Source organism: Ochotona curzoniae, unplaced genomic scaffold, assembly GCF_017591425.1.
Source record: "Ochotona curzoniae isolate NIBS_2020 unplaced genomic scaffold, NIBS_Ocur_1.0 scaffold_4683, whole genome shotgun sequence".
NCBI classification, from domain to species: domain Eukaryota; kingdom Metazoa; phylum Chordata; class Mammalia; order Lagomorpha; family Ochotonidae; genus Ochotona; species Ochotona curzoniae.
Window position 1 is genome coordinate 20,839,191 of NW_024467121.1, and position 25,166 is coordinate 20,864,356.

Consider the following 25,166-nt stretch of genomic DNA (forward strand, 5'->3'; position numbering starts at 1 on the left):
GGGTGTCAGAATCATCACATACTGACATAAAAACACTAAAGTGTGACATGTTTAAAGAAACAAAAAATTATACACTGAAAAAAATTTGATTACTAAAATGACCAAACTTGCAGAACTTTTAGAAATCTAGAAACAAAAACTTTGTGTAAAAATTAGAGACACACATGAATTCACTCATAAAAAGTTCTACATTTATGATGCAAGAAAATAAAAAAAAAGAACCTAACACAAGAAGCATTAAAAAAAAATGAAGCTTGGTGACATTAGAATGATAAAGGATCTTCAAAAGAAATCAGAGGAAAAATGGCATATCACCTATTAATCCTTCAAAAATTAATTAGACTTAGGACAGTATGAATGTAATGAGAAATACAAAGAGCATGAAGTATTGTCAAGAACAGCAAAACCACTAAACTGTATGCTCAGAACAATTACCTTTCCAGCATGTGGCTTCACACAAACAAAAACTGATGGAGCTTACCACAATCAGTTCTGCACTTTTTCAAGAAAAAGAAAAATGATTTTAGAAGAAAGGTCTACTACAAGAAAAACAGAGGGCTAAGCAACTGGCAAGCGTTAGTGTGGATGTAAACAAATTCAAATATAGGATTATATTTCAAAATGTCTAATTTATTCAGCAAATAGTAACTAAAATACTGAATAGTAACAACATTGAAATAGTAAAGAAGTTTCAAAAACATTGAAGTCTATAATATGCATGGTAGAACTCAGAAGCAACTACTGAAACACTACAAAGAACAAATAAAAGAGAAAAAACAATAACTTCATTCACAAGGATAGAGTAGTACTTTAATCTAGCTGCTAAAACACTGATTAAGACACTTGCAATCTCTTTTGGAATATGTGTGTGTGTGTGTGTGTGTGTGTGTGTGTGATTTCCAGCTCAAAGCTTCCTGTAACATGGACCCTGGCACAGTGGTGGCAGTCCAAGTAACTGTTTCCATCAGCCATATAAGAGAGACCTAAACTGAGTTTCCAGTTCCCAGACTCAGTCTCACCGACTCTCAAGCACTATGGGCATGTGGGGAGGGACCGAGTAAATTGCTTTCTCTCTTTTTGCCTTTCAAGAGAATGAATAAATACAAAGGATTTTGCAGAAAAGGGTTCTTGGGATTCCTACACAAAATTGTGTGTTGTGTGTTTTATAACAGCGAAGACTGTAAATTTTATGACACACATATTTTATCATAAATATTTATAAAAGGGAACGAAGAAAAATAAAGAACAGAAAAAGCATTATAGTGTGATAAAAATGACAGAACTATATCTATACACATTTGCAATAAAGTAAATACAAAAAGGGCTAAGCTCACCAGTTAAAGGTAGTTAGTTTGATTGGATTTTAAAAAGTAAGATCTGGGCTTTCCGGAAACAGCACTATTAAGCATAACAAAGAGGATGTTCCCAAACATAAAATGCAACACACTAGGAACAAATGTCATTCTAAGTGTGAACTCTTTTGAGGACACACAGTAGTCTCTTTAGTAACACAAATAAACATTTTATAAATGGAACAGCCTAGGCAATGAAGCCTCATTAGATTTCAAAAAACAGCATATAAATCAAGTTCTTAAATAACACAATTAAGTTAAAAATCAAAAAATAAAATAACTGATCAATGATAAAATTATAAAGTGTATTAAACTATTTACATTACAAAACTGATAAAAATATTTAGTACATACTAAAACACAGGGATGTAATAAAAATTGTACTTAGGGAAATCTTAAGGAAAATTTAGAGATAGAATAGCACAGTAAGCTGCTTCCCAAACACTATGATATCAAAGATGAGAGTACAATCAACGAAATTGAAATGACAGAATGGGACAGCATAGTGAACAAGCAAGTTAATCCTCTGCCTGTGTCACTGGTATCCCACATGGGCACATTCCAATCCAGCTTCCTACTATGGTCTGAGAGAGCAGTGGAGGATGGCTCAAGTTCTTGGGTCCCTGCACTCAGGCGGGAGACACAGAAGAAGCTCCTGACTAAATAATTCTTTATTTATATATATAAAAAGATATGTATTAGCAGAGCTAAAATTTCTGGTTGAAAAATAATAATAAAATAGAGATATAATATCAACCAAGGCAATAAGTATGAAAACACAAAGAGGCAACAATGGGAAAGAAAAAGAGGCTGTAACTACAAATGTAAAAAGCGGTAAAAAGACAATACAATGAAAAGCACAATACTAACAAATCTCTAACTTGTGAAATGATCAAGTTTCTGCAAAAAATAAATTTTCTCAGAACTGATTTTCAGTAAACAGAATGTTTATGGAAGACATGGTTAGCCTAGCAGTTAAGGTACTGATTAAGACACCTGTATCCCATATTAGAGTGCTCAGGTTCAATTCCCGGAGGTATTGAACAATTCCAGTATACACAAATGAGCAGCCCAGAAAGCAGCAGGTGATGGCTCAAATGACTATGTCCCTGCCTCTGTGTGGGACAGCTAGGCTGATTTCCTGGCTCTGGGTTCCACTGAGAGTTGTGCAGGTATTTGGGAGATCTCTGTCTCTACCTCCCAACCAAGCTAAAAAAAGAAAAAAGCAATAAAAATAAAACCACATTTTAAAATTAAAATAAAAAGAAATAGCATGCTTCATCAGCCCCACAACTAAAGCAACTGAGCTGATAGCTGAGGAAATTTCTCAGTCCTCCCAATGGTAGGGAAGAAGCTCCAAAGCCAGAAAGTATTATAGATAATCACTAGTATTTCAGTAGCGGATCATTCATGCTGAAAAGACTTTATGAGAACAGAAAATGAAGCTATACTATTCAACTTATTCTATAGGATCATTATGATCTTGATGTAAAAAGATAGACAGGAGGGCCAATGCAATGGCTCAGTTAGCTAAACCTCTTCCTTTAAGCGCCAGGATCCCATGTAGGCACTGGTTCCTGTCCTGGCTGCTCCACCTCCCATCCAACTATCTGCTTATAGCCTGGGAAAGCCTGGGAAAGCACCTCTCATCCAGCTATCTACTTGTAGCTTGGGAGGATGGCCCAAAGCCTTGGGAACTGCACCACTGGGGGAGGCCCAGAAGAAACTCCTGGCTTCAGCTCAGCTCCACTCTGGCCATTGCAGCTGCTTAGGGAGAGATCCAGCAGATGGAAGAGCTTTGTCTGTTTTCTTCTCTCTGTAGATCCTGCCTTTCCAACAGAAATAAGTCTCTTTAAAAAAGACAGGAAAGTAAAGGAAAAAATCTTGTAAGTCAAATTCATAATGAAGAAGCAATTTTTAAAATTGCCAAGTCAATGCATAAAAGGATATGCATGAACTCTAGATTTTTTTTTTCTGCTGAAATTCTAGCTTAACTTCACCAATTTTTACCTCTATAATTTGAACTAGTGTACTTAAGTTTTTGGTGCCTAGTAACTTTTGGAGCTCTGATGATGATGAAAAAACCTGTATAAAGCATTTAATGCTATGAATACAAATATAAATGTCACCTCTACTACCACACTATTATTTAGAAGATAATATGAGCAAGAAATTACTCAGAAATATAAAAAAGGCTTAGTAATAGGAAAGTCTATACATATAATTCAGTAGACTGACATTAAAGGAGAATAAAAACCACACCAATAGAGCACAAAAAGGATATCTGATAAATGTAATGCCTGTTAATAAAGAATATAAGTTGGAAAATAGGAATAGAGGACAAAATCCTTAATCCTAGAAAGAGTAGCTACTAAAAACTTATAGTAAGCATTAGTGATGAAATATCAGAATTTTCTTTAAAATCAAGAACAAAATAGGAATACTTGCTATTACCATTCCTATTTAACACGATTACCAAGGTCCTAATGCTCACAAAGAAAGGCAAGTCACAAAAACACAAAAAATAAGCCATTACTTGTATGAAACCTCCAAGCAGCTAAAGTACATCCCATTATAATTAAAAACAGTTTAGTAATGTTGCTGGAACAAAGTGACACAGAAAATTCAGCAAGAAAATAAAAGATACCTTTTCAAAATACAGAAAATTAGAACAATAAATTTAGAGTAATGAAGCATGTATAAAATTTTATGAAAGAACATTTTAAAAGACTTTAAATACTTTCCACTGTTCATGGAAAGAAAGAATTCAAGGAAATAATTTTTATTTTTATGTAGAATCAGGCCCATCTGAATATCTGAATGTAAGTCTTAGTAAGTTATGATTAATTTACATGATAAAACCTTACATTTATGTTCTGAAAGTAAAATGTTTATATTTCAAGGTAGGGTAGGAGAGGTGAAAAGCCAGCACCATGGTGAATTTTTTTGATAGAGTTGGGCTTATATTTCTATCAGGATTATTTATTTTTAGTACAAAAGATTAGACTGAGAACCCAAGATCCTTCTCTGGATTGCTGGGGAAAGTCTCAAAAGAAGGGAAAGTAGGAATATGCTTCCTCTTTCCTCCATATACACATCTGTCTAAATTTTTCAGAGTACCTAATTTACAATATAGCCTCTTTATGTGCAGAGTTATACCCAGCCAGTTCTTCAGAGTATTGCCCTGGGGAAAAGAACTAGTACCAAGGGAGTTAAGCAGTTATTTGCTTTAAATAAATAACAATCTGTAATCTTCTTGAAATCTGTATACATTCAGAAGAATGTTATTAAATATGGAAAGAAAAAAAGGATTCCATATTATTAATGCTGTCAATTCATCTGAAATGGATCTAAACATTCAATGCAATTTTAACTAAAATTTCATCAAACTGTTCTATGAAAACAGTTGAGATACAAATGAATCTGTGATAAAGTGATCTATGACAGAGATAACACAGCACATCGTTGGGGATAGGAGGGTTCACTTAATAAGTGAATAATTGGTAAGCTATATGAAAAAAGTAAACTGGAACCTTATTTCACATGATACATTAAAATAAATTTCTAATGCATTAAGAACACAAACAAGAAACACTAAACTTTAAAACTTCAAGATAAAATTAAGGTTTTTTTTTTTAATTTATTTCAGGTTTTCTATACAAACCAGAAAATGCATAAACCACAAGATCACTGATAAATTTAACCTTTACCTTAAGAACTTTCATTAATTAGAAGATTTCATAAAGAACGTAAAAACACAAGAACCTGATATCTGTAATGAATGCAATTGACAAAAGATGAATATCAGAGAAATTTAAAAATTCTTCCAAAGCAATAAGAAAAAAACTAAATTGCAAAGGAGAAAAAGATACAAAGGATATTAAGAGGTACTTCACAAAAGAAACGCAAAGCAGACAATGTACAGTTAATTCATCTCATTAGTAATTGCAAATGTGCAAATTAAGACCACAATAGGACACCATTTTAGACCTAAAATCTTTTGTTATCTGGGTCACAGATAACAAATCTGGTACTGTGAAGGATTATGAAACACCAACTTTTATAGATTTACTGGTGGGAATATAAACTGGCATACTGAAAAATGATTTAGCGTTATCATTAAAAATAGAGTATTTGCTAACTTAACCTGAATTAAAAAAAAAAACTGGCAATGGAGTTGAACAGCCATAACTCCAATGAAGACAACTTCATTAATCAACAGAAAAATATAAATCAAGATCACAATTGGATATCACCTCACATTTGTAGAAGAATGACTACTGACCCCTCCCCACAACACACACAAACTGCCTTGTACCTAAGCAAGATACACTGATGGGAGAAAAGCAGCCAATATCTGGAAGGCATTCTGGGCTTGATTACTGCCAAATCTCTGTTAACCATACCAATGTGCCAACACAGCTGCCTAATTTTTTCTAAGCTATGCGGGGAAGGCAGCACCCAGGCAGGGTACAACACTGCATGGTAGAAAGGAGCTGCAGATTGCCTGGGGAAGGGGAGTGAGGGGCCAAAGAGAGAGTACTTTTATTTTTTCTTATTGTTTTATGACATAGTTTGATAGGCACTGGGGTCTCCCTTCCTCCCTCCCCAAAGAGGGAGTACTTTACCGGTGAGGAATGATTTCTAGGGGCTGCCATGGACCAGGCCACTGCACACAGAGAAATGACGGAACTGAAGGACATGTCTAGATCACACCAAGGCACCCATCCTCATGGGAACCCTGGTCTGGGCTTGGTGAAATCACCTGCTGGCATACATGATAGCTAAGGGTGGGTCCTCCTGGCAGGGCTGGCCACAATACCCGATAATAAGTCTCAGGGCAGAAGATGAGCCACACAAGGCTGGGGTGTGACACCAACAGAACAAATTGTGGGAGCAGATTCTGTAAGGGATATGAGGGCTCACCCCTGTTGGTCGAAGTACTCACAAGTTTGCACGAGAGCTGGAGGTGGTAATGGGCTACGCTAGCTGCAGTCACAAAACACACCAACACTCATGGGAACTAAGGTTGTGAGTAGGCCAGGCTGTAGCACCTGTGGTCGCACCTGAGAAACGGGTCTGGGTCGGGCTGTGCCACAGCACCAGCCAGCACCTGCAAAGGCTGGGAGTGGGGGATAGACTATGCTGGGCAGAGGCCTATCACCTGCCAATATATGAAAAATGCAGGCTGGAAACAGGTCTGATAGGAGAGAACAGGTTACAGTATCCATTGGCATACATATAGGTCAGGTCTGGGGCAAGGTTGGGCCAATCCAAAGCACCTACTGACAGGTACGAGATTTAGGACTGGGTGCAGCCTGGGCTAAGTTGGACTGCAATACCTGCCAGTTCACGTGATTGCTCGGATTGGGGGCTGGCTAGGCTGGGTTAGGCTACAGCATCTGCTAGCTAACGCCAAGGTTAGGAAAGCCATGCCAGATTGGGCCGCAGCACCAACCAGCACATGCAAGACCCGGAACTGAGGGGAGTGAGCCTGGTAGGGGAATTTCAGTGACCACCCCCTCCCCTTCCCCTCTGCAGGCCACTACTCCCACTGGTGAGCTTGAGAGATGGGACTATGGGTAGACTAAGCTGGGCATGGCTGCAATACCCCTTGCCCTGCATTTGAGCTGGATATGGTGAAAGTACAGGCTAAACTAGGCTATTACATCTGCTGGCACATGTAAGAGCCAGAATAAGTATAGGCCAGCTGGGCTTTGCTGCAGTATCTGCTGGCAAGTGTCAGGACTGGGTGGAAGTCACGTCAGGCTGGACTACAGTAACCCCTGGGAAGCACAAGATCTGGGGTTAGGAGTGGGCCCCTAGTAGGCACTGGTAAGCATGAGAGCCAGGGCTGCAAGCATGCTTGACTAGGTAAGTTAACAGCATCCATCACCCCATCTATGGGTAGGGGTGGGTTGGGCTGAACTAAGCTGCAGCACCCATGGGTATGTATGAGATCTGGTAGGATGTGGGACAGGCCAGGCTAGACATGCTGACACTGACAAGAACCAGGACTGGGGTCAAGCCTGATGGGAGGTTACTGCAGGTTCCCCTGACTAGCCTGCAGTTCCTGGTGGTATGCAATAAGGGCTGGGTTTGAGGCGGGCTTGGTTTGAGGCAGGCTGGGCTGGGAGAGGCCACAGCATGTATAGGTTTGTGTGGAAATAAGGCTGGGAGCAGAACTTAACATGTATTCATCTAGCATGTGTGGGGGCTGATATGGGTAACAAACTGATTCAAACCCCATACTAGTTGACATAAACCAGAGGTCTGGGGTTACCTCAGGCAAGATTTCTTGGGGACTCCTCAACTAGACCACTGGACTCAAACTATGGCCACAGTGAAAATCATGTGTTTCGACCTTGCAGTGCATGTATTAGGACTGGGTCTCTTCAGTTGCTGATGCTTGTGCAGTGGACAGCACGCCCACATGCACAAGGGGGACATGACAGCAGAACATCTAGGTTAGCAGAGGAAGCCGAGTGCTACGTCAGAGCATGGAGAGCAGAATAGGTTGGACATCTCTCCTGGCCAAGCTACGGGCAACAAGTATCTGGGTGTATGGATACACTAGGGTGGACTTGGTCAACCAATAGAGTTTGGAAAAATTTTTCTCAAAATCTGGAGCAATGAAACCAACATCTCAGAACTATCAAAACCACTCAAGTAACACCCTCAGTACATTCTTACCCACATCAGGGTCTCTAAGATGACATCAAGTAACTGTCCAGGACCCCCCCGCTGCTGGTGTGGTTTGGCAGCAGGAGCAGCCCCATCCCCAAACCCATGCAGATATAGGAGAAAAAAAAAAAGGAAACATCTGTCCTACCCTCTTTCCTCCATACCTCAACCCTCTCCACCCTAATCAATAACTCAAATGAGCATACATCTTTTTCAATTATGTAGACTTTTTAAAAAGAAAAAAATTAAAAAGTTTAAAAATCCTTAACAAAACTGGCAGATATTGGCTAACTGCATTTTTATGCTCTGTAAATGGGACTGTTTCCTTACTTTCTTTTTTCAGGTAGTTCATTGTTAGTATCTATGCTTCTGATTTTTTAATATTTATACTTTTTGATTATCAATAACAGCAACAACGAATGACTGCTACCTAAAACAAGTGCTAGCCACAATGTGAAGAAAAGAGAACTCTTTCCCACTACCTATAGCAAATTGAGCAAACTACTAGAATTATTTGTTGGCATAATCTGTTTCTTTGCCCTCCTGTCACATATATTTAAAGGATTTTTAATATTAAAGCTTATTAAAAACTAGGGGACAGCATTGTAGCACAGCAGGCTGAGTCAAAGCCTGCTAAATTGGCACCCCAAGTGAATACCAGTTCAAGTCCCAGTTGTTCCAATTCTCATCCAGCTGCCTGCTAAGGTGCTTGGGGACAGCAGCAGAAGATGGCCCAAATACATGGACCCCCAACATCCATGTAGGAGACCTGAATGGAGCTCCAGGCTACTGGCTTTTACTTGGACTCCACCCAAACCTCACCTCTGCAATCATCTGGGGAGTGAACCAGAAGATTGAAGATCTCTCTATGTGACCACTTTTCAAAACCAAGTCGTTAGGCTGGTGCAGAATTCCATATGGGTATCAGTTTGAGTGCCAAATGCTCTACTTCCAATCCAGCTCCCTGCTAATGGTCTGGGAAAGCAGTGGAGGATGGGCCGAGGTCTTTAGCCTTCCACTTATGTTGGAAACCTGGAGGAAGCTGTGGCTTACAGCTTCAGACAGGTCCAGATCTGGTCACTGAAACCACCTGAGTGAGTTCCCTCTCTCCCTCTCTCCCTTTTTGTAACTCTGATTTTCAAGTTAAATAAAAATTTTTAAAGCATCAAACAGGCAAAATGTCTGTGACTATATACATCCAGATAGCAGATTTTCTTTTTTATGCTAATTAAATTTGGCCAGATAATTCTATTAGTAAACACAAACCAGAAAAGTTACTGTATTATTATTAAAAGCAAATAAAACACCTTTTACATGTCAAATATTATTAAAGTGGCACTGAATTGAAATATATCCACAAAAATACTGCTTGAAATTTCTGTTAGCAGATAAAGTGAAAACATGTCGGGGCTAGTGTTGTGGAACAATAGATTGATCTATCACACGCAGCATCAGCATTGCCTCCTGGAAGGTGGATTCACGTCCAAGCTGCTCCACTTCTGAAGGAGCTCCCTGATAACCCAATAGGGAAGGCATTAGACTGAATCTATGTGGAAGACCCACATGAAGTTCCTGCATCCTGGTTTTACCATGGCCCAACCTGAACTGCTGCAGGCATTTGGGGAACGAATCAGCATGTTAAGATTTCTCTCTCTTCCCACACATATGCACAATTTCAAATACATTCATTTTTTTTTTTAAAGTAAAATGTACTGATCCATTTAAATTTATTCTCCAATAGTTTTCTATGTTGGTTTTTTTCAATTATTCTCATTGGCAAAAAATGTTTTATTTTTAAATCCCTTTACATTTTCTACTGGCATCAAGACCTATAAACTTCCCCAGAAAGACCTCGCTGCTGGTATGAATATACTATATGTTACAGTTTATGCTGAGTATCATTCATACCATCCTATAAACCACTGATTTCTCTTTTGTGTTGGGTAGTATTATTCCCAAACTGTTTTTTAATAAGAGCTCCACGTGTTATCAAACAATGGTTTTGCTTCCAATAGTATGGTTCCAAATCACTAAGTCCAGTTTTACCACACATTAGCGGAGAAATAAACTTGGATTTCTAGAAGGAAATACCAGAAAGTATTTTGTCTTGTGTTTGAATATTATTTAACTTACTGGGACTGTGCTACAGAGTCACAACTATTTGTAAATTATGTTGTTGTTTATAGTACTACTTAAGAGACAACGTTCTCATGAAAATGAACTTCAGGATTTTTCATGATGCTTTGAAAGACAATACTCAAAAATAACTGTCTTTAAAGAAATTTTAACATAAAACCCTTCATGAATAATAAAACAAGCCTGTATTTTAAAACGTTCTACATACTCTAAGTAAATTCTATTATTCTCCTTTTTTCATGTTTCCTTTTAAATAATATTCACTTTCAACCAACTTCTTTGGTTAAATAACTCGTAAACCTTTTAAATGTTTTTATGACCAAATGCAATGTAGATTATGCTTTTATTATCCTATTTACACAAGATTGTGAACAAGCAAAGACTAACAATCTATTCAGATACTTTTACCTTATTTAAGTCTTCCCTTTCTTGCTGTAACGTTTTGATCTGTTTTTCATAAGCCTTGATTTGTCTAAAAGCATCATCTAGTTCTTGCCTCACAGAATTCGCTTCTTGAAGCTGCTGTTCCAAATGACTTGACTCTAAAAACAAACACATTTTTTTAACTATTTGCGCAAAAATAAATGGTTGAAATAAAAACATTTCTTTACCTATTTCTGCAAAAACAAATGCTTGAAGTAAAATTTATTAAAGATGTATTCTGAATTTTGCATTAGGTCTATTGACACCACACACTAATATAACTCAAGACAGATAACATGTGAATTAACTTAATGTAAAGATGATAAATGATATATGCTGAAGACACAAGAAATTTAAGTGCAGAAATGGCCTGGATACTTATTAGGGGGAAAAGATAATGAAAAACAGCAATTTTGTGCCAATAAAAAACTAAAAACTAATATAAAAAGAATAAAACTAGCCAAATTTGTCTCCTCTCTTGGTAAGCATCCTAGTCACAATATAAATAAATACATGGTTTTGCTTCTGATAGTATGCTTTCAATCACCTTGTCCAGTTTTAGCACTTGTTATTTAAAGAATAATCTTGAATTTCTAGAACAAAACATTGGAAAATCTCTTATCTAAATCAGTTCTTCCATGTTTGTTTTTTTAAATTATATTTTTGACAATCTATACATAATTAATTGGGGTAAAAAGGTTCAACGGTTATAGAAAAGTGGGTAAGACTATTATTTCCATATTGTTTCCTTCATGTTTAAAGGGGGATATTGAGAGAAAAGCCCCACCCAGTTTCCTACCCTCCCCAGGTCCCGGATGTAGGGCATGCTCCGAGGGTCGTGCTCAAGTGGTTTTGACAGTTCAACAGTTATGAATCGCTGCCAATCTTGCCACTCCAAGCACGATGAGGTCTTTGAAGAATCCACTGATTGACATAGTCCATCTTTGAGTCTCCGTTTACACAGTCCATCTTTGAGTCTCGGTTTGCCCAGTATTTCGTTGAATGACCTGTTCTGTCTTCCATCTTTTCTTGGTTAGGTTTTTGAGTCCAGCAGTTCGATTGGGGAGACCCCCAATGAAACTTAGTCTGAGGTGTTCCCAGACCAGGTTCTTGTATGTATTAGCAAGTACAGGGCCTGGCACAGTCCATTGCCCTAATCAGCTGGTGGTTGCAATTGCTGGGTTGGTTCTGTTTTCAGCCCCGACTTCACTGGAACTAATGGGTGTTGCAGTCCAGCCTGGTTCTGCCCAGCACATACTTGGCCCTCACATAAACCAGTGGGAGCTACAGCCTAGTCGGAGGGAACCACAATAACCCCCACCAGGCCCGCCCCCTACCCTCGTTTGCCAGTATGTGTAGCCGACTAGTCCAGTCTGTCCCACATCCCATTCGACTCTTGTACATGTCAATGGGAATTAAAGCTTAGTTCCATCTAACTAGCTACACTATACAGCCCACACAGGTGCTGTTGGGTGCCTCTCTGTCTAGACACCCCAGCCTGTCCTAGTTTTCGTGCCCTCCAGTGGGAGTGGTAACCCAAGAGGGAGGAGCCCACTATTTCCCTTCTAGGCTACTCCCACTCCCAGATTATGCACTCTCCAGATAGTTCCGTGGTTTGACTTGACAGAACTGGCCCCCAGTGCCAGCTTGAGCCAGCTGATGCTGCGGTTAAGCCCAAACAACCCTCACCCACTCTAATTTTGTTTGCACCAGTAGGAATAATCAGCCCAGCCTGGCTTTTCCCTGATCTAGTCCACATGAGGTCCACAGGTGTTGTAGCCCTGCTTAGTCTAGTCTGTCCCCACCCCAGCTCACACTCTCCAGTGGGAGTAGCTGTCCAGCAAGAGAACCACCCCCCATTCCCCCTGCCGGCTCCACCTCCTCCCTTTCTGGTTCTCACACGTGCTGGTTGGGCACTGTGGTCACATCCAGTACAGGCAACCTCATCTTGGCATTCCATATTGTGCACTGGTTTTTGTCGCGACCAAACCTGGCTCGACCCACACTGCTCTGGTGCTCGAATTTTCCAGTGGATGATGTGAACTGATTTAGCCTGGTCTGCCCCCGACCCATGCCAAATGTATGCCGGTGGGAAACTTTCCATGGCCTGCTCTGGGCTGTTTCCTATCATGTTTCTTGCGCTTACCTGCTGGGTCTGTGTCCTGCCAGAGGAGTTGCCCAGGTTCCTCCATCAGAATCTCTCCCAGTGTCAGATTTTGCACATACCAGGGGATCCATAAGAAGGCCCTACTGGGTTCACCTCCTGTCCTAGCAGGAACATTGGCTTTTTCTGACTGGCCTTCAACCCAAACTGGTTCTTGCTATTGGATGTTTCAACCCAGCCACGGCTCATCCATACCCACATACGGCTCACACATGGCTCAGTAGGGGTTGAGACCTAGTCTAGTCCATCCCACATCTATCCCAGTTCTCCAGGATACCAGGCAATCCCAGGGACAGCTCACCACATGCACGTGGTAGCTGGCATCAGGGATCCAGGCATGCAATCACATTAAATCTTAAAATACATTTCACCTGTGCCTGTGAGCACAGACCATTCAAAAACAAATACCTACTTGCCAAACACAAGTTCCTTCTAACATAACAAGATGCTCATTCAAAGGTAATCTCTCAACCCATTGTCAAAACTTTCAATCAAGAGACTTAGCAGTAAAGTACATGACAAAAAGTGGCACATGTATTTGTATCCTTAAAAAGTTGAAGAACTGCATATTCTTTTAAGTCCAATGCTCAAAACAAACTTCTTCATGGTTGACCAAATATTCAAAATCACTGATAAGATATCTATGCTCTGAAGAGCTACAAGCTAAGCAGCAGAGAGAGACAAGGTTCAAGAGGACTGCAATTGCTTTGTTCCTCCAGCAGTCTCCCTTGGTTGTTCCCCCCACAGCTGGCAATGAAGTAAAACCTGCATGCATAGTACAGGAAAGCCAAACAAGATTCGTTGGCCGCTCAACCAACCAGGCTAATTCTTTTTCTTGGGAGTTCCCTTTGGATTTTTTTGAAAGGCAGAGTTGGAGAGAGAGGAAGAAACAGAGAATGAGTTTCTCCCCAAATGGGGAGACTCCCCAAATGGCCACAGGGGCTGGGGATGATCCGAGCCAGGAGCCAGGAACCAGGAGCTAGGAGCCAGGAGCCAGGAGCCGGGAGCTTCCTCTCCTTTCTCATATGGATAGCAGAGATCAAAGGACTTGGGCCATCAACCAGTGCTTTCCCAAGTGTATCAGTAGGGATCTATATCAATAGTACAATAGCCAGACGGGATGCCTGCATCACCAGTGCCAGCTTGACTCACGACAGCACACGTCTGCCCCCAATGATTCTGATACTGATTCTGTAACTCATTTGACTAATATGGAACATACAGCCTCTCTCTCACACACATAAATATTCAAAAAGGTCATGCAAACTGAGTATTCTGAAGAGTGTATATAAGTCAGGCTTCAGTTGTATGCTATTTCTCTGTTGTTGTTGTTGTTGTTGTTACTTTTACTGATTTCAATGGCACAGCAGAGAGAGAGAGAGAGAGAGAGAGAGAGAGAGAGAGAGAGAGAGAGAGCACCAGCTGGCATGTGCTAAGGCCTCACTCTCCCAAAGCCCGCCATAGACCACACAGGGCAGGCAGAAGCCAGGAGACAGGAACTCCAACCTGTGCTGCCACCAACATGGCAGGAGTTCAGACACTTGAGCCATCACCGAATGCCTCCCAGAGCACACAGGAGTGGCAAGCTACACTCTGATGGGGATCCAGGAATCAGCTCCAACACCAGGAAGAACCACAGCACAGAAGGTGTAAGGGGAGCACTGGAAAGACAGGCCCTGTATTGTTCATACCTATGCATGCTCACACACTCTAGGGGAGGAACAGTTCATTTGGGGGCTTTCAGGGCTATGATGAGGACTATGTCTGGCACTTTAGAAGAGGGCCAAAGAGCTAGTGGGCTTTGAGGGGGCAGGCCAGGGCCCATGCCCAAGTTCCGGGCATCTCCAGGCAACAGCTTGTTACTAACCAATGCCCATAGTAAGCTGCCTATGTAAGGCCCAGCACACACTGCTCTCGTGACATTTTGTGGGATGTCCGACTGAGCTGGACACTCTCTTAGTGCTCCACACCAGTTTAGCGACCTATAGTGATGTCCTCAGGGATCCGTGGCCTAGGTGCCAGGCTAGGCCACAACCTGGGACAGGCAAAGGACATTGGCAGCTATTTCACAGATAGACTTGTCAAAGGTGTGTGGGGGAAGCACCTGCAAGGATGTGAAGAGTACATGTTGACAAGTCTCTCCACAGACGTGGAAGCACACTATCAGGCATGGGAGCTGTGCAACAACCAGCACACTGCCACTCAACATACCTTACCCCAAACACTGGATCAATTCAGAATCAAATCGGAACTCCTCAGCACCAACTGCACCCATCACGATGCAGATAACAAAACAGAAGCGGGAAAGCTGGGAAAGAAAGGCGCCCAGCACTTGCAAACTCTCGGGCACTTTTCCACCAGAGAGCATCTCCTTAGAGCATCCAAGCTTCTACCAGAAGCCTCCAACAAGCCGACCTTTCCTGAACAAACTAAACCTCTGGCCTGCTGTGAGCCTCCTCAATGGCTCCTGCAGGAGAACCAAAAGCTCAAGACATCACTAGCTACCAAAGACGAAGCAATCAGGCTCCTCTGGGAAAGCATCCACACACTATCTCAGGCTGTGATAGAAGTCACACAGGTGGACACAACACAGGCAAGTGGCCCTTAAGATCAAACGACTCCAGAAGAAGCTACAGCTCTTACACAAGCTAGCCAAGGGCAAAGAGCTCTTTCTCACATCCAAAAAGAAGGAGGTGCACGCTCTGCAGAACCACCTGGCAGAGATCCAGCAGGTAAATGAGACGTTGAAACAATCCATGGCCAAACTCACCCAGTTCAGGAAGCTTCCTGACACCACACACCACATCGGCCAGGACACACCAAGTCACACTCACTTGGCACACAATCTCCACAATAAGAACATCACAGCCACAGAGTTCGAGGACGAATCCCGTCAAGTCCCGCAGACTCTTGGTAACTTTTCTCCCACCAAGGAAGATCACCTAAGACACCTCCAAGCTTCCCTAGATGCCTCCCACAGGACACCATTCACACAAGAGTCTGCAGAGCTCATGCAACCTGGGATCTCAAGTGAGTCTTCTCAGCTCCTCCAAGGGGCCAGCCACAAGCTAAAAGCATCACGTGCACCAACACAAGCCACAACCATGCGCCTCCTGGAACACACACACCCAATGCCTTCTTCCAAGACCAACACCACCACACTTGAGACGCAACGACACCAAATGTCTCTGCAGATCAAGCAACTCAAGGACAAACAGCATTTCTTGCAAGTTACTTAAAGGCAAAGATGGATGCCAAAAACAAGCAGCTACAATCTCTCCACAAGAACCTCAAGGACAAGGAGAAGGAAAATAACACTTTATGGCAAACTCTGAGGACATTCTTGTGCTCCACCACCGACACCATGTCACTGGAGACACAACACGACCCAGAGTCTTCAGCACTCGAGGAAATGAGGAAGAAACAACAGGCACTAGAGAAGCTAGTGCAAGGGAAAGGGATGGTTCTCAGACACAAAACTCAGCAGTTGCGCACGCTCCAGGATACCCTTGTCCAGAAGGAGGAGGAGAACAGAATCTTAAAGCAATCTGTGACCCAGTTAGAAGAGGCCATGTCCACACTGCAGATGGAGATTGAGCAATGCACACAAGAACATGAGCGAAGACCCGACACAGCTCGGGAAACCCAGAAGGCACTCCAAGACTCCAACACAGAGAGGCCCATGTCAATCCAAGAGGACCCGTTGGCTGCTTGTGCACTCAGGGAGGAGCTGCACACTCGTGAGCAGCTGCTCTGAGAAAAAGAAGCCAGATGTCAGCAGCTCTTCAGTGCCACAGAGGCCATCCTGAAGCAGATCTTGGTGTTCCAGCAGAAGAAAGACACAATGCTGCTGGCCCTGCACAAGAAACACCTGCAGGAATGGGTCCTGCAAGGCACACTGGAGAACTTACAAGACATATTCAGACACCAGCACCACAGGGACCACCACCATCGTCCACAGTCCCAAGGGTCTCACTTGCCTCAAGGCCTGCCCAAAGCACATGCAGAGGCAGAGCCCTGAGTAGCACCACCAATACCACTGGCCCAGGGACACTGACACACTGTGGGAAGCAACCCATGATGACACAGCCGGCCCTGGCCACTGAAACCAACACCCTGAGAAGCCAGGCCAAAGTTGATGCTGACAAGACCCAGCACCAACTGCCAGCCAAACATTAGCCTGAGCCCAAGCCCAACCCAGAGCCTGAGCCCGAGCCCTCCACGAAGGAGGACATGAAGCCCAAGAAGTATCTGTCTGACCTAGAAGAAGACAAGAACAGGCAGATCGACATGGTGCAGGGCCAGAAGGCCTTGCAGGCTGCCAACATCACACGCCCCAAAGGAGCTGAATGGCATGGCAGCAGACACCTGGTCCGGGGGACCATTCCTAATCATTCCTAAGACACAGGGCTCCTCAGAGCCATCTCCCACAGTTCACCTCACCAAGTGACAAGGAGGGCTTTTACAGCACCTGAGAAGGCCAGACCCCACCTCACTGACCCCAAGGCTGCCCAAGCCTTGCATTCCATGGCAGAAGACACCTGGCCCAGTGAGGCCATTCCCAGTCATGCCTAACACACAGGACTCTTCGGAGCCATCTCCCACAGGATCACCTCACCAGTGACAAGGAGGGCTCTTACAGCACCTGAGAAGGCCAGGCCCCACCTCACTGACCCCAAGGCTGCCCAAGCCTTGCATTCCATGGCAGAAGACACCTGGCCCAGTGAGGCCATTCCCAGTCATGCCTGACACACAGGACTCTTCGGAGCCATCTCCCACAGGATCACCTCACCAGTGACAAGTAGGGCTCTTACAGCACTTGAGAAGGCCAGGCCCCACCTCATTGGCCCCAAGGCTGCCCAAGCCTCCCACCCTACTACCAGTGGTCACCTAACTGGAGCCAAAGGCACGATTCCCACACTGCTGCCAGGGCAGGCACAAGGGTTGCAAGCTGCCCAGGGCCCAGCTGTATGCAAACACCAAGTGCAAACCCAAGAACAGGGAGAAGACACCCAAGCCCAGCAGCCGCCTCTCAGCTGCTCCCTATGCAGTTGCCCACACAGCCTCAAACACCAACATGGCTCACAGGACAGGGCCCGCCAAGCGACCTCCGCACAATCCACCTGCCTCCCAACCTTGCTAAGGATGCCCCAGCTCAACAAAATCACCCCCATTCCCTTCACTCACCCAGCAACCAAGCAATCGGACATGCAAGTCACACACCTCAAACACCACCACTCATGACAAGACCACCCTCAGCACTGACTGAGGATGATTCGTTGACCACTGAACCGCACACACACAACTCTTACATGCTTCACGCAACTGATGTTGATGTGAGGCTGTCTCTTTCTGCATCATCAACACAGACTTTGTTTCCTCAGGACACCTAGCAAAGTTTACTGAGTTGTTTCCTATCTGTCCAAGTGGACATTTTGAAGATATCTGGATTTGTCCATATGTCATCTGCCAACTTTTGTGCTCAAAAAAGTAAACCAATGACAAAGACAAGATGATGCACTGGCTCACCCCATACCTTTCTCATAGCAGAGGAATGGCTGAGAGAGGCTAGTTTTACCCACAGAAGTGCAAATGACCCAGACACAGGTGGCCCCATGCCATCAATACAACAAACACTTCAAGAGGCAGTCTCAGCAGAGACACAATGGCCATTACAGCTCTCTGCTTTGCAAGACAAAGAAAAGCAATGGAACCTATCACTCTTGCAGTGAGAAGGAAAGCTGACCCCTTCACCACAAAAGTCCTCAGAAGAAGATTGGAAGAAAACAACTGCCAAGAGCAGACTGCAGGATGAGCAGCAACAGAGTTCAGTGGAAGCACCATGTATTTTCCAGAGACCAATTTGAGACCGAGAAAGTGTCCACAACACTAGGTGGACAAGGTCCTAATAAAGTTTCTCACGTCCCGGAACTGCTGGGAGGAGTATCTGTAGAATATTCAACAACAAATTTCTGATTGAGGGTTGGTGTGGCATGGGAGGGGGAGAGGCGAGGACAGATAGCAGGACTTCCTGGGAACCTGCATGGCATCACCATACATAAGGCAGACATCTCCTTGGATGCCAGCATCGTACATAGGCACTGAGTCTAGTCCCAGCTGTACCTCTTGTAATCCAGCTCCCTGCTCCATGGCAGAGGCAAGTAGAAAAAAAAAAATCAACTAGGTACCTGACCACTTAGCTCAAAACATGGGAAACCTGGGAAAACCTCCTGACCACTTGGCTTCACTCTGGCTCAGCACAGCTCCTGCCCTGCCTGACCCAGCACATGGTACATCCCTGTCTCTCTTTCACTCCCTGTCATTCTGCCTTTCGTATAAGGAACATATTCTCATTACCCAGATCTACATTTTGTTGGTTTTGCTTTTCTGCTTTATATTTGAAAGGCAGGTTCACAGGGAGAGTAGGAGAGACAAAGATCTTCCATCACCTGTTGGATCATTCTCCAAATGGATCACTCTGCAAATGGTCACAGCAGCCAGATCCAGGACACTCTGAAGCCAGGGGACTGGAGTTTCCTTCAAGTCTCCTGTGCATGTGCAGGCGTGCAAGGACTGCAACCACACTCTGAGGTTTTCTCCAGCACAACACCAGGCAACTGATTTCTAATTGCAGCTGCTGCCACACAAGAACCACCTCACAGGGGAGGCTTGGCCTGCCAGGCCACACTGCTGGCTCCTCAAATCAATGTCTTCTAAAAAACATTCATGTGTACCACCCAGGGCAATGAGTCCATAGCAATGGCTCAATTGCTATGTTCCTCAAGGACAGAAAAGTGGGGAATGGTAGTCAGTTGTTTAAGGATCAATCACTCTTGGTCCTGGCACAATATCCTAGCGGCTAAATCCTCACCTTATGTGTGCTGGGACCCCACATAGGCTCTGCTTCGTGTCCTAACTACTCCACTTCCCATTTCCCACCAAGCTCCCTGCTTCTTGACCAGGAGAGCAAAAGTGGAAGGCATTTCACCTCGGGAACCCTCACTGCATGCAGCACTGAAAAGAAGCCTTGGCTCCTGCCTTCAGGTGGGTCTCCTTAGTTGTGGCCGTTGCAGGCGCATGGGGAGCAAACCAGAGGACAGAAGGGCTTGCTCACTGTCTTTCCCTCTCCGGGAAACCTAACATTCCTGGAAAAATAAATATGCCTATTTTTCATTGCTTTCCATTTGAAATGCAAAAGTACAACAGAGAGGGATGGAGAGACTATGAGATCCTTCTATTCAATGCTTCTCTACCAAAATGGCAGCGATGGTCGGAGATGAACCAATCTGAAGAAAGAACCCAGAAGCTTCTTCATGGTCTTCCTTGTGGCTATAGGAGGTCAAGGCCTTAAGCCATCCTCTGCTGTTTCCAAGGCCATCAGCGGAGTGGTGGACTGCAAGTGGCACACCAACTGGCACTCTTTACAGAGGCCAGCACATCAGGCTGAGAATCAGCCTACGATTCTATAGCGTCAACTACCTCCCCCACCAGAATCTTCCTCCAAGGATTCTGGAGGGCTACAGAACCATTACATCTTCTCTCCTCATTTCCTATACAAGAGGGGCTGCACACTTGCCTATCCCTTGCGTGGAACTCTTCTCAATGGATCCCTCTCAGAAGCTCGAGAACTTGCACTCCATGTTCGTGGCCAGGTTCCCTGCATCTTCATCATCACCCTGATATCACTGCCTTCTTTGCACAGGATTCAGCCACTTAAGTGATCTAATCATGCAGTACGTGTTGTGTGTCGAGGGTAGACCACACACCCACAGGTTCTGGTCTCTGAGACTGCAGATGCTCCTGCGCCTGAGGTCAATATGAGATGAGTTACTTCATAACATTTATGGGTCTTAACTCATGGCTGCTATTAGAATTCCAAAATTCAAGTTGTTAACAAAGAGAATGTAACAAAAGTATAATACACAGTGTAATTTTCTTTACAATGTGGGTTATATAAAGAAATTATTAAAAAAAAAAACCACCTAACATCTTAAAGGAAATAAGAGTAACACTGTTCTAATCATTCAATGTGTCAAAAAAAATCACATAAGACTATGTGGCAGATCAGGGCAGGTGGGGACCCCAGAGTGGAGCAGCACAGGAGGAAGCTTGTATCCCAACCCTGGAGACTCCTGGATCCTTACCTAGGACTATCAGCACGGGCACCAAGGGCTATATCCCAACTGCCAAGGAGACTACTGGAAAATGGAATGCCCTCTTAGACCAAGAATTATGGGGTCATCCACTCTCTTTCAGAACTCCCACACAGGATGGAAGAAGCCCAGATCCTTCCTTACAGGATCTAATGTCATCAGAACAACAGCCAAGAGCCCTGAGCTGTCCTCAGAAACAAAATAGTAAACTTCCTTCCTAACTCGGGAGAGGAGCTTTCTCTGGTCCTTACTTAGCTCCAACTTTGGATCCCTACCCTCCCTTGCAATGACCATCAGGGTTGCTCTGGAGGCACACCCCCCCAAAAAAAAACATTAGATTAGACAGACAAAGACCAATAAGGAAAGTTGAGCACAGACAGGAAACGTTTAGCTTGGACTCACATATACCTAACTAGGTAGGACACAAAGATTAGTTACTCCTCACCAAGGTATTGCACACCCCTCCTAAAACTGTTCTGCTCCCAATTGTTAACATATGCCTTGTTAGAGTTATAAGTCTGTTTGGACTATCCTAAATTTGCCAGGTTCAGTAAAATCATGCTTCAATACTGTAAGCTGCTAAACACAAAAATTAAAATAGACACAAGACAGCTGCATAATACCCTATAACCATTTCAAGGTGTAGAGCAGCCGGATGTATATAAACTAAAATTGAAATGTCAATTAAGTAATGACAGGATGAGGTTAAGAACTTGCATTTTCTAACATATTAGTCACTCAATACCATGTCAATTAACTCCATAATGCTGTAAATTGCTGTTGAAGTTGTGTAGTAGCTTTTCATTGGAGGGGGTAATATTGTGCCAGCTCTATTTTCAGACCAGAGAAGTCTCCGCAAGTAATTGTTGAATTTATCTGGACAATAAGAGGCTGGACTCTATGCATGGTACATGCTCACAATGAGGGAATCACGACTGGCTATGAACTGTACTGCTGCAAAAATGTGGAGGAATCCACCATGGGGGTAGGGCATGGGGAGGGGTTGATGGAATCCCAGAGCCAATAAAACTGTCACAAAATGAAACTGAAAAAAGATTATGTGGCAGATTCTATGCTATAAAAATGTAGCAAAGCTCACAAATCGGGTCTTGATAAATATAGCACTTAAAGTATAACACTAGTAAATTTGAAAGAAGTTAAGAATGGAGTCAAGGAGGTTAACAGGGCATAGTGTCTCCCCATCCACAGAGTACGGCTGCATAGCACTCCCATTATGTTCCTGCCCTTTAAAGTAACTAACTATTGAGATATGAAGAAACTTTACTTCTAACTACAAAGGGGGAAAATATGCTCCCTTAGTGTCAGGCCTCTTTAAGAGGGAGGGAGAGAAGCAGGGAGAAATGCATGTGCTTAGAGAAACAGGGACCATCACAGAAGCACAGATATTCAAGCCTCCAAATCAATAAGAGAATGAGTGTCAGCAAAACCCAATCTACACAATAAATTTTAATTTAGAAAATAAAACTGCTTTCATATGAACATATTAAATTAAGGTATGAACTTTTGTCTGCAGATAATCAACACCTAAGTATTTAGTGACTGTTACATGGTACCACATATTAAGGCTGGTGATGGGAATAAAGTTGAGGAGAAAAAAAATTATCTTTGTTCTCTATATCTGAGTATTCTGAGAAGAAGTTGTTGTTGGGACTGGTGTCATGGTAGCACGTTAAGCTTAACCTCCAGCCTTCTTCAAACTTTTCTAATCAAATTACATCAGGCTTGCATCTAGACTACCCTACTTAGAATAACAAAACTCCTCTTGTACATCTGACTCTTACTCTACTCTGTTTTAAGCACTTACCATCTTTGAACATACTATATTATTTACACAGTTACCTACTCACTGATTTTTGTCTGCTCTCTGCTCTCCAACAAGGCAAGGGCAAGCAAAGCTTTTTTTTTGTTTGCTGTTCAGTACGGTTACAATAAGTCTAAAACAAAACTTTGTACACAAGAAGTGCTCCAAAAATTCTTGAATAAGTGAACAGACAGTTGAGCAAATTTAACAGGCAAATCAACATTTATCAAATTTAATTTTAATTACTCAGCAAGCAATACACTGAAAACTGAATTGTGTAACAAAGGAAATGAATGTCCTTAAGCTTTGATGTCTGTTTCACATAGTTCCCCTCCTCAATCCAAATACCATTCCCCTATTCATACATATGCTTGCCAGATAGATTGCAGTTCAATAGCTACAACTAACAGCATTTCTTCCAAAACATCATCCTTGTACCCCGGGTCTCGATTAGGTGCTACTCCCCATGTTTTCTCCATACACCTCAGTAAACTTTACCTCCTAGCCTTGCCAAATACATTCCAAAGACTACCTCAGTTCATCTGCTTCCCAGACCAAAACATGAGCTTCTTGAGAGCGGAACTGATTCTTCACGCTTCCCTCATTAGTATATACCTCACATCACATAACACACAGAGATAACCAATTATTTTTAAAAATCTAATTAACAGTGATTCACAGAAACTTACCTGTTATTTGTTTCCTTAGTTTCTCAATTTCTTCTTTTAAAGTTTTTATTTCTAAATCTTTACTTGCTGTTAAAGGACCATCAACAGTTGAATACTGCAGAGCCTGGACAGTCTGTGTTGACTCTTTAAAGAATAAAATAAAAGTTTTAATAAACTAAACCTTAAAACTAATAATACTTATAGAAAAATCATCATACCTTTCTCAATACCAGAACATTTAGCAACCAACAAAAGGTCCTAGAGACAATAAAATTAAGTCACAAAAATCCCATTGTGTGAATTTAAAATTATAACAGACACATATTTTAAAAATCCATGAGACTCTAAGGCTTTCAGTGAAGAAAAACTTCTGTTATGCTCTGACAGCAAATCATCTTTTAGTCTAGTAGGGGGAGCATCACCACGATATAACACAATTCTATGTCAGATGATATATTAGGAATTGAATCAGATCACTAGATATTTAGACATTAAAAATAATATACAGACATGCTAACTTTCCAACTTTTATTTAAGAAAGTTGAAGCCCATTTACAAATGACTCTGGCTCCCTAACTTATTTGAAATATTTAGTTAAAAGATTAATTTATCTTATAATCCTAATCAGAAGATACATGGCACTTTTAAATTTTTTAAATTTTTTTATTGCATTTCATTTTAGGACATCATTTCATAGGCTGTGAAGTTCCAACAACCCCTCCCCATGCCCTACCCCCACGGTGGATTCCTCCACCTTGTTGCAGTAGTACAGTTCAAATTAAGTCAAGATTCTTTCATTGCAAGCATGTATCAAGCATAGAGTCCAGTATCTTACTGTCCAGATAAATTCAACGATTACTTGGCAAGACCATCTCTGGTCTAAAGGTAGAGTAGAATATCATCCCGATCAATTAAAAGCCACAACATAATATCAACAACAATTTACAACATTATGGAGTTAATTGACATGGTATTGAGTGACTAATATGTTTAAAAAATGCAAGTTCTTAACCTCATGCTGTGACTACTTCATTGACATTTTAATTTTAGTTTATACACAACCTGCTTCTATATACCTTAAAATGGCTATAGGGTATTGTTCAGCTGTCTCATGTCTATTTTCATTTTAGTAAAGGAAAATTTTAACCATATGTGATATATGCAGATATATGTGTATTTATACATACAACACATACAGGTGTATACACAAGCTCACACATGTATGGGCTTCAAAATACTTATTTTCCAGAATTCTTGAAGTACTCCTGTGCATGTATATGATAATCTTTATATGCTTAGTGGTTTGTAAATACTAGTTAACTTGAATTAAAGATATAAGATACTATACTGCACATCTGATTGTAATCATATACATCCAATATCTTACACATTTCTTCTTTGTGTTCAAAGCAAGGGAACAAATTTAACATTTTGGACTTGCTGTTTTAGTTTCCAAAAGACATCTAAATATGAAACAGAAAATTGGGAAATATAAAAAATACCCAAGAGATCTTAACAGAAGCTATCTTTCTATTGATACTTCACTTCCTGCAGGGCATACAAGTGGGGTAGATATCAATGCTCCTTAAAACGAAAGCTAAATCCCTAGGTATGCTGAAACATCCACCTCTCTATTAAGGTTATCCACTTGTCTTTTCTATCTTACTCCCTGTTTAAATGAGGATTTTGCATATTGTTCTCTAATATTCTTCCCAATTACTAACCCTTCTATTATTCTTAGTAACTTGGATCATTCAAAGCAAC

At 42.2% G+C, this 25,166-nt stretch overlaps 1 protein-coding gene across 11 annotated transcripts in view; it reads right to left on the reverse strand.

Moving 5' to 3' along the window:
• The window catches only part of CDC42BPA (CDC42 binding protein kinase alpha), a 237,525-nt gene that overhangs the window by 90,751 nt on the left and 121,608 nt on the right, over nt 1-25,166 (reverse strand). For all 11 annotated transcript variants that reach the window (XM_040967883.1, XM_040967881.1, XM_040967882.1 and 8 more), the window contains exons 11-12: nt 23,424-23,546; nt 10,581-10,714 (exon numbers count right to left, since the gene is read on the reverse strand). In XM_040967883.1, coding sequence (XP_040823817.1) covers nt 10,581-10,714; nt 23,424-23,546 — 257 coding nt within the window. The remainder of the gene's footprint in view (nt 1-10,580; nt 10,715-23,423; nt 23,547-25,166) is intronic.